The sequence below is a fragment of the Monodon monoceros genome, unplaced genomic scaffold (genome assembly GCF_005190385.1).
Source record: "Monodon monoceros isolate NGI ecotype Baffin Bay Population unplaced genomic scaffold, NGI_Narwhal_1 Super_Scaffold_4, whole genome shotgun sequence".
Taxonomy (NCBI): Eukaryota; Metazoa; Chordata; class Mammalia; order Artiodactyla; family Monodontidae; genus Monodon; species Monodon monoceros.
In genome coordinates this window covers 76,569,299-76,579,529 of record NW_021703781.1, presented here as the reverse complement: position 1 = coordinate 76,579,529, position 10,231 = coordinate 76,569,299, and the positions used below count along the sequence as shown (strand labels likewise).

The window sequence follows — 10,231 nt, the reverse complement described above, 5'->3', positions numbered from 1 at the left end:
ACACACACACACACACACACACACACACACACACACACACACACGTGATTCTGGGATGAGACCTGGCTCTGAGCGGGCATTTCACTCTGCAGGAGCCTTAACTAAGATTCTTCTCTGCTGCTCCCTTTGACCCCTGGCAGATCGGTTTGATTTTTTTTATCAGTTTTCACCGTGTAGCATAACCTGCTTGGTAATTCTCAGAGCACCCAGGAAAAGCCAGAGGAGGAGGAGAGATGAAAGCCTGACAGAATTATTAAACAGAATGGAAAGGTGCCCATCAATGGCAATAAATCTCCCAGATAACAGTATGATAATGAACCTGTGCTTTTGTGTACCACTGCTAAGGCACAGGGTGGTCCTGTCTAGTTATAAGCTATGCCCAAAATGGAAATGAAAGGGGGAGACAGCCGTGCATTACTCCACTAGAAATGTGCTATACCTCCCAAAGAAAACCACTGTGAACATTTTTGTGAGTGACAGATTGTCAATGATTCTTATTTTTTTAATATTTCAAATTTGACAGTGATAATTAATTGCTTTTATAATTTACAAAATGTTTTTTAAAAGGAAATACGCCTTACTGAAAAAAATTATCACCTCAAATAGTCACTTTTGGAAACTAGCAGCAAGTTTTGAGAAAAGCTTAAAATGTGTTTTCTGTGCTTCAGGAATCTGAGTCATGCTTTGGGATGAAGGATTATGGGACAACTGATACTTTGGGACTCTGTTTCCTTGGTGTCAGGTAGAAAGGTGTGATCTAATCATTGACTGGGACTTGTGTCTCTTATCACCTGCAAGAAAGTCCAGGTAATTCATTTATTAGAAAACAGGCAGGTTTGTGTGTGTTTTCATGTGTGCATGTGTATATGTATGTGTGGGTTTTATTTTTACCTTCCAAATATTTGTATGTTTTGAGATTTTTGTTCTACAGTCTTAAAACTGTAGGATAATGACATAATTGGAAAAAGAGCTCCGTCCAGTTTCTCAGTGTCCATTCAAGATATTCTCAATGCATGAATGACCCTTTACTGTACATGAAAGCTGTGTGCAAACTCCCCACGTATTATCTTTTTTTTGAACTGAAGTATAGTTGATTTACAATGCTGTGTTAGTTTCAGGTGTATGGTGCAGTGATTCAGATATATATATATATATCTCAGATTCTTTTCCCTTATAGGTTATTACAAAATATCGAGTAGAGTTCCCTGTGCTGTACAGTAGGTCCTTGTTAGTTATCTATTTTATGTATAGTAGTGTGTACACGTTAATCCCAAACTCCCAATTTACACCTTTCCCCCTTTCCCTTTTGGTAACCTTAATTTTTTTTCTATGTCTGTGGGTCTCTTTCTGTTTTGTCAGTAAGTTCATTTGTATCTTTCTTTTTAGATTCCACATATAAGCAATATTATATAATATTTTTCTTTCTCTGATTTACTTCACTTAGTATGATAATCTCCAGGTCCACCCATGTTGCTGCCAAATGGCTTTTCCTTCTTTTTTCATGGCTGAGTAGTATTCCATTCTGTGTGTGTGTGTGTGTGTGTGTGTGTGTGTGTGTGTGTGTGTGTGTGTGTATTGCAGGATCATATGGTAACTATTTTTAGTTTTTTAAGGAACCTCCATACAGTTCTCCACAGTGGCTTTAACCCACATGGTATCTTGAAACTTGACCCTAGAACAATACCAATGAACATACTGCATCTTCCCCCTTTTCCCTCTGAATACAGGGTTTTTCCAATGCCGGGGCTTGCCTATTTTGTCCTAACACCGTGTTGACATCTTAACAACAGTTGTCGGCACCCCCCACCACCCCTATCTGCTCCAGGTTCCAAAAAGGGAAGGCTCCTTTTAGAGGTCTGGAGCTACTGCCACCACTTTTCCCAAGTCGGTTTTATTTCTTGGCCGTCGCCCCTCCCCACTTAGGTCTCCTTCTTTAGGGAGAAATATTTACTGCTTACAGCAGAAGAAACCTGTTTACTGTCTAGGAAGGGCTCATATGGACAGGAAGTCTCGTTTCCTGGAAAGGAAAGGACTCGCTCGTGTGTTTCCGCTGGCCCCGCTGCCTTTGGACGCCCCTTCGTCCTTGCTGTCTGATCTTCAAGTTGCTGTCTGTTTCCCTGACTTCTTCTCTTCCTGAAGGCGCCAGCTCCAGCTCTGCTCCGGCCGAGTGGATGGGCTTTGGGACATGCAGATTCCCAAACACAGCTTCTCTTCCCGATCCGATTCTCTCCTCTCTGTCAGGAGCCGTTTATCTCATTTGCTGCTGCCCCCGCTCTTTCCCCCCTTTCTGACTCCCTGCCTGGGTTGCAACATCTCTGTGTAGAAATTTAACAGAAATATGCTGAAACAATTATTGGCTGATTTTAAACAGAAGTCTAGATCGGGTGGGAGGCAGGGTACCAAATGGACACCTCTTTCCATGAGGAAATCAAGTTTTCATCTGCTGCCAGAAGATGAAGCCTTGACCAGTTAAAAAGCAGAGAAAGTACCCACCAGCCTCGTCCATTGTAAAAGCTTGCCGTTTGCTTTCTCTGTTGGTTGTTTCTCTATGGGTCATCGACAGACTCTTTTATGTCATCTTCTGTGTACTGTAATTGCAGGTAGTTTGAGGATTTCTCTCCTGTTAAAAGGGGAGAGAGTTTCACCTGCTGGAGAAATTGTGCGTGTTTTGAGTACCCAGGGTTACCGCCTTTCCCTTCCTCTTTAGCGATATCTGTGTCCACGAATTAGCATGTATTGAGCAGAGAATATCTTGCCTTTCCCCTCAGCAGCAGCCTCCCGTGTCCCTGTGTCAAAATTGGGGACAGCAAAATCCTGCCTAAAGTGAGGGGGTCCGCGATTCACCCCCTGGCGCTGTTCAGAGTGGCTTTCCACTTGATGGATACACAGTCCTCTCCAGCTCACTTCTTTGATTTCCAGTGAGATGCACAGTTATGGGGTTTGCTGGAGGAAAGCCCACAGGTGAGGCAGGAAGATCAGATAGGTAAGCTATACATAAAATGTAGATGCAGGAGCTTTAAAAAGGTGATGATGGGTGGAGGGAAGTCTGGGGCCACTCAGGGTAGTGGCAAGTAACATCAGATTTTTAGGAGAGCCTGAGACCCACCGTAGTTGCATTTAGAAACTGGTATTTTTATCGATGACCCAGAAATATCAACACAAGCTTCAGTTACTGTTATTTCTAAGACAGTCTGTTGTAAGATGGTCTAGCGTTTGAGGGGAGAAAATATAACTTCCCGAAACATTAAAATGTGAGAGAAAATGTGGCCTTGGATTCAAGGAAGCCCACTTTACTTGGAAACATCTCTTTGGTTCATTGGCCGGTGTTAGAAGGCAGGAAGGTGTATGGAGCTGACACCCAAACCCTAAGAGAAGATCTTTCTAGAGAGCTGGTTTCAGTTTTGACACCAAAACACCTGTAACGACTCTAAGCTAACTTGGAGATAAATGACTCTAATATGTGTCCCCTATGTTAGTTACCTGCCTTGGGCTGTTAAGGGTCCCCACACAGCTATGCTCTCTGGGACTGTGCATGGTTTTTATGGTTTTCCCGCTCATCCTTTGCGATTCCACTGACAGAGTCTGGCGACTGTGCTGGTCCGCTGCTTAGCAACCGCCCTCCACTTGCTCGTTTCCTATCGTGAGCCCGAATTGCCACAGTTATTAGAATTGTGTGACAGTGTGGGGCTCGTCTGAGAACACGAAAGAGTATGTATCACCTCAATATTTGGAAAGAAGCAGTGAAGGATCTTTTTCTATCAAATGGGCTCATTATGACACTTTCTGGCCCGTGGAGGCACCTTGTCTTGAGGCTCGGGCAGCTTTTCCTCATTTTGTACTAAGGATCTGCATGCGCTGGTGGTGCCCTTGCCTGGCCCCAGATTCAAGTCCCTTCTTGGCTGGTCTTGATGCTGTGTCGGTGAGGTCTCCATTCTCCCCTCCCTGCCCTGCACCTGGGGCAGCTCAGGGCCCACATTTCAGTGCAGAGAAGCGCCCTGCTGGAACTTCGCCCCGAGGTCTGCAGTTGGACATGGTGAGGTCAGGAACAGAAAATCCAGCACAGCCCACTGCCCTGATTGTACTGCTGCCCGCCAGCCCTGCCTGACGCCCTGACTGTGGTCAGCCCCTTGTTTTCAGGACTCATTCACGGCTCATCACTGTCTTCCCCAGAGTCACACCCCATCAAGTCTCAGGGAAGCAGTGGCCCTGAGACGCTGAACTCTCTTCTCCTGAAAGCTTTTTTCCTAATGGATACAGTGATGTCTTTACCTTAAAACAGCTGGCTTTGTGCTTGCTATTCAGATTTTTGGTACTGAAAATATATTGTTTATGGATCGTTACATAGGTGGGAACATTATAGACAAAAGCAGTGAGTCAGGCAACACAAAATTTAGGCAAGTGGTTCTGTCTGGGTGAGTATGATCCAGAAGGGGCTCAGATAGGAAAGCTGAAGCCCAAGGAAAGTTCTGCTTCTTAATCTAGGAGGCTCATAGGTGCTCTAATATCTTTAATTACAAATATAATACATTTCACAACAAAAAAATGAGCTTTGGAGGAGCACAGAGAAGCACCGTGTAATGGTCCAAGGAGCTCGTCTCTGAGTCAAAGATGAGAGTTTAATAGAGGGAATTCATGACTGTCAGGCAGATCTTTTGGTTGGTTTTGGTTTACGTCCTAGAGCCTAGCTCAGCTCTGAGTAGGTGAGTTTGCTGGAGCTAGTTGAGTAGTTGAGCTATAGAATATCAACCCAGTGGGTATCGCGTTTTAGAGAAGGGAATGGGGGTTGTGGCTGTTGAAAGGAAACCTGCGGGACCCCAGCCCCTCCAAGCATCAGCCCCAGGGATCAGGCTCTGAGTTTCAGTCCAAGAAATAGAAACCTCTGCTAGAGGCTGCTGCGTGATTCACCTTCTCCTAAGACGGGCAGAGCCTGTGGAGGTGACGGGTCTTCACGAGAGTGATGTAGTTTAAAATCTGAGCCATGAATAGAGAACTCGAAGTACAACCTGCATGCAGAGTGTGTGGGGAAGAAGACGACCATGTCGCCTGGCAAAGGCTCTGCCTGGGGGTCACTTCACGGCTGGTGATTGCACTCCTCAGAACCCACAAAGGGCCCTGATCAATAAGTTGTCAGGAAAGTTTTTCTTTGACTGCGTGTTTTTCTTTTCCCCAGTTCACCAACTACATTCTACTTTGGAGGCTTTGTTTTGACTCTTTCAAGTCACAACTGGAACATCTGTCTTGCGTAGAATCATTCATGCAAGAATTTACATTAAACCAGATAGAAAGTTAGATAATTAATAAATAGGTAAATAGGTAGCAGATAGATAGTTAGCTCTCCATGAGTCTATAAATAATCCATTTATTTAAAGAGTCTAATGTCAGGATGGAGCTAGTAGATTGGGACTGCATCACTGATAATTTGGTTTTTGATTCTTTAAAAGAACCTCTAATAAAAGGAAGCAACGGAGAAAGGAAGAACTATTTTAGGACTTTTTTTGCTTATGCTATTTTATACTTAAACAGAATTGACAGCTTTTGAAATACATGGTTGGAAAGACTTTTCTGTACAAATTAGCAAAGCCCAACTTTTCCATAGGAGGCCATATCCCTCTCCAAATGATAAGGTCTGTAACAACCACCATTTGGGGGGACTTTCACGTACAGGCACAGGGACCCAGGGGGAGTACTTTACCTTCATTTTGTTTGTTTGTGGGAATCGGAATGCTGGGTCCACCCTCTTGTTGGCCCTCCTGCCTCAGGTCCCACAGCCAGGACGCCCAGCGAGGGGACCGTCTGTGTTCCATCTCTTCCCACTACCCTGCCGGCCTCACCACGCTCAGCCTATCCTCACTGGCTGGGATGCCAGGACTCAGGGACAGAGAGGCTGGAAGGAATTGCAGACAACTGGCATTTTAAGAGAAGTCACCACTCTAATCAGTGCCTGGTAGTCATGGGCTCATTTCCTTTTTGTGTACAAGACATCTCAGAAAATATGATGAGAATCTTCCAAGAATCTCGATTATTCCAGTGGTTCCCAGGACCCTTTTTCCGCCCCCCGTACGCAGGAGGTCTGGATACGTCCCACCCCCACCGGCAGCCGTGCCTGTCTCCCCTTAGGTGACCTCAGCATAGGGAGGAGATGACACCTGGTCAAGAGTCACCGCCGTGTTTAAAGTGAATAACATTTAAAACTTTATAGAGTATTCCAAAAGAAAAAGAAAGAAAGCAAAAGCAAAGAGTACAACACAGGCGAAGTGTGAAAAGCAAGTCTCTCTCCCACCCCCAGTTCCTGGTCCTGAGTTGCCCCCTCCCAAGACAATCCAGTTCCCAGGGTCTTTGGGGTCCTTCCAAAGATGTTCTGAGCAGATAAGTACTGACTGGGGAAGCAGATCTGGCACACTGTCCACACTCTGTTCACTTGATAATGAATCTTAGAGATGATTCCCCCTCTACCCAGGAGCATGTGTCTTATTCTTTTTCACTGCTGCAAAGCAGGGAAGTGCTGTAATTTATTTAACAGTCTCCTGCTGGTGAGCATAAGGTGGTTTCCAGACCTTTGATATTACAATGTGGCAACAAGCAACACGTTGTACACCTTTTAGACCCACTGCTTTATTAGAGGTGAGCACAGACAGCTGATAAATTACATCCTGCATCTGCACTTGCCATAGGATGTAACCCGGCATCATTGTTTCTGGAATAATAATGATAATGAACATTTATTAAATGTTTACTATGTATCAGGTACTGTGCTAAACACCTTAGCTGGATCATTATTTTGTTATAGTATTACCTTGATTTTAACATTTAGTATTTATATTAATAATATGCTTACATTGTTTATCATATAAAATATGATTATATACATTCCATAAATATATTACTTATTATTTAAATAGGTAAATTGATTATAAAAATAAATATATCAAAATTAAACATATAATATTTAACATTATTACCTTGTTATAGTATTATCTCAATTTTATAGACGAGGCCAGATAGCATATAAGTGGTGGAGGGGGGATTTGAACCCAAGGTATCTTCCCCCAGAGTCAATGTGCTAAACCACCCATTCAATTATCTACTGTCTGGAAGGTCTTTTGAGCTCCTAAGGGTACCAGGGAGCACAGTCTCTTCAGAGCCACGTGCATGAGAGCAGTGCATGTAGAGGGGCTCCCGAGTGAACCCCGGGGACGTCTGGCCAGAACTGGTGACCACATGTCGTTGCTGGGTGAGCACATGCACGTCGGCATCAATGACGCCTGTCCCCTTGAGGCAGCACTGCAGCCCATCTGCCTGTCTCTGGGAGAGCGTGGCGTGCAGAAGTCAGCACGTTAGACGCGGGCCCATCAGATGTTTTGAGCACAATTCTCATTTTATTTTTAGTAGAACCAAAAGTATTTTCTGGAAGCCACGAGAAGCAACAAGAAGGAGCACACGTGACTGTGTCTGCTTCCCCAGTGGAACAGAAGCTGGTTAAAGATCCCCTTCCTGATGGGTCTAGCTCTCCAAGCAACAGCTGTCAGTCTAGTGACCTCTCTGAACCCGCAGAGAGTCAACAGCAAAGCCTCCCGAAACTCAGCTTCCCTTTACCTGGGTCCCTTTGCCCCTTCCAAGATTTATGCACATCTCTGCAGGAAGACCACAGTGTTCAGATAGAAAGAGAGTTCCTGGAAGGTAAGGAGCGAGGGAAGTATAGGGTTGAGATGATTCTTCCTTAATCTTCATAGGGAACATGGTGCAGGGTCTTCCTGGTCCCTGGTTCACTTGAGCTTTCCTTAGGAATCTGCCTTTTCTCCAACTGTACAAGCAGAGAAGAAGCAGGACCAGCAGGTTTAAATAGTGGGCAAGTTCTACCTCCCAAGCAGCGAGAAGTCAGCACTGCATGGGTCAGGAAATCCCAGCCCTACTGTGTACAAGGCCAGCATTGCCTGAAGCTGGGAAGAAGGCCACTCCCAGGTGCCCGGCAGGTTCTCGGGCCTCGTTAGGGAAGAGTTGAGACCTGGAGTGGCTGCCCTAGAGGCAGCAGGTGCGCCAGGCTGAGAGTGGTCCTCAGTAACTGACTGGCCAGGATAATGGCCGGGGCGTGGAGACCCCACATGTGCCAGGCTCTCAACAAACAGAGTGCACTGACCTCACAGTGCCTTGAAGATAGGTACCCGTCTCAGCCTCTCACAGAAGTCAAACCAGGCCATCATTTCTCTAAAGGCCAAGTGGCTGACCCCTACGAATATTGCAGTGACCATTGATATATTTAAAAAATAGGAATAAAATAGAAAAAAGATGTGTGGTGCCCAGTTGTAACAGAGGGAAATTTAGATTTCCTGTCACTCTAAAGATTTTCCCAAAGAGCTGTGGATGAGGACGGAAAGGAAAAGATTACAGAGCTTTGGATTATAAAAGTTACAATATTTATGGTAATTGATAAAAACACTTTTTCCCGAAACCCAAGTGAATCTCTAGCTCATTATTCATCAATACATTAAAGGAGTATGTATTGAATACCCACTGTCTACCATCAAAGAAGCATTTATTAAACACCTACTGTGTGCCAGGCACTGTGTACGGTGCTTCCTGCCCTCCAGGTGCTCTCAGTCTGGTACCAGAGACGTCGGGGTTGTAACTGTGCCTGTGGTGAGCCATCAGGAAGCTGAGGACGGCCCCAGATGCTGCAAGGAGAGGCTGGACAGAGACACCTTCCTCAAGGAAATGAGAAAGAACTTGAAAGCTGATTAGAGGTTTAAAAATCAGACCCTAAGGTGAAGAGCATTGCAGGCTGAGGGAAAAGCACACACAAAGCAAAGAATGGATGGAAAGAGCATGGCTGATTTGGGGTCCAGGGGGCCGGAGTGCAGGGGTGGAGGGGGGGCTAGTGTGAATCCAAGGTCCCGTGGGTCGAGTTGGAAGGTCCGTATAAATCCACTAAGAGAGTCTGGACTGAAGCCTGGGCCAAGTCCTTTAAGGGGAAGAGACCTAATTAGGTTTGCTCTGAAGGTGATTGTCTCCTGGACAGTGTGGAGGCCGGATGGGAGAGGGCCAGGCAGGGAGGCTGAGACTGGTTAGAGATGAGTACAGACCATGCCACTGGGGAGGACTGGCCACAGTAGTAGAGGCTTTGAAGATAATGGACAAAGCTTTGTCGTGAGCAATGGAGAAGATGAGTGTGTCAGGACTGCCCTTGCGTCGCTGGATCTGCGGTGGGGAAGGATGGGAGGAAACCGTGGCTTCCCTGAGTATAGGGTGAGCTAGAATAAAGGTTCACGAGAGATGGAAACAGTACCACGGAAAGTGTAATTAGCTCTAGCCGTAGGGGGTTGGGGGACAGATATCTGGGTTAGTGGTTAGGCCTGAAGCAGGGATGGGGGAGCAGCAGGGAAATCTCCAGAAAAAAACTGGAGCAAATGCTTAGAACAGCAAGGAGAAGGATTTGCGAACCTCTAAGCAGCCTGTTGTTGGTAGAGCATCAAAATTGGTAGCTGGAGGGCAACACCCACCATGAACGAGCCATGAGAAGTCTGCTCTCCTTGTAGGGCTTGTAGGTAGGAGGGAACATCGATGGGTTTGGGGTGGAGACGGGACAGCTGGTCCAGACCACAGAGGATCTGGGTGTGAATGGTGGAGGTTATAATGGGGGGTCAGTTAAGAGATTCATGGGACCATGGAGGTGCGTCCTGTGGCCACCTCTCCACGCCCAACAGAACTAGCTGTTTCTGGGCACCTGGGCTGGCAGTGTGGAGAGAGGCATGGTGAGTATGACGCGGTCCAGCCCTCAAGGGAGTCACAGGCCTGTGGGGTTGAAGCATCCTGTGATGGGCCCACTGATGCTGCTGTGTGAAGCGTGCTCCACGGCAGGTACACAGAGGAGGCAGGAGGGGGCGTTTTCCTGAAAAACTCAGCCTAGAGGTAGGAGGTCACTGGGTGGGCACCAAAGGGGCTTCGTGGAGATGGGAAGGCGTGTGTACGAGGAGTGAGGGGACCACCAGTGAGTCTCAGAACCGGAGAGGGTTGGTAAGGCTGTTGTTAGGGCTCGTGTGATGAGGGGAGTCAGGGAGCCCAGATGGGAAGAGTGGGCTGGGACAGACACTGTGTTCCAAGTGGAGCAGTTGGTCAGTAAGGGCTGAGTGAATACGTATGAATCGCCCACTTTCACCACCCCAAAGGCAACCCTGCCCGAAATGCTGTGGCATCAACTCATCCTCTGATCTCTTCCACCAAGGAATGTCAAAATGGC

The 10,231-nt window shown here is 46.4% G+C and overlaps 1 protein-coding gene across 4 annotated transcripts in view; it reads left to right on the top strand.

Annotated features, from left to right (window-relative positions):
• LOC114908456 (disintegrin and metalloproteinase domain-containing protein 12-like) overlaps positions 1–10,231 on the top strand; it is a 668,284-nt gene that overhangs the window by 189,760 nt on the left and 468,293 nt on the right. For 2 of the 4 annotated variants that reach the window (XM_029244624.1, XM_029244623.1), the window contains one exon: positions 7,387–7,677. The exons of the other annotated variants lie outside the window; for them this stretch is intronic. In XM_029244624.1, the coding sequence (XP_029100457.1) occupies positions 7,387–7,677 (291 nt within the window). The remainder of the gene's footprint in view (positions 1–7,386; positions 7,678–10,231) is intronic. 4 annotated transcript variants of the gene reach the window in all.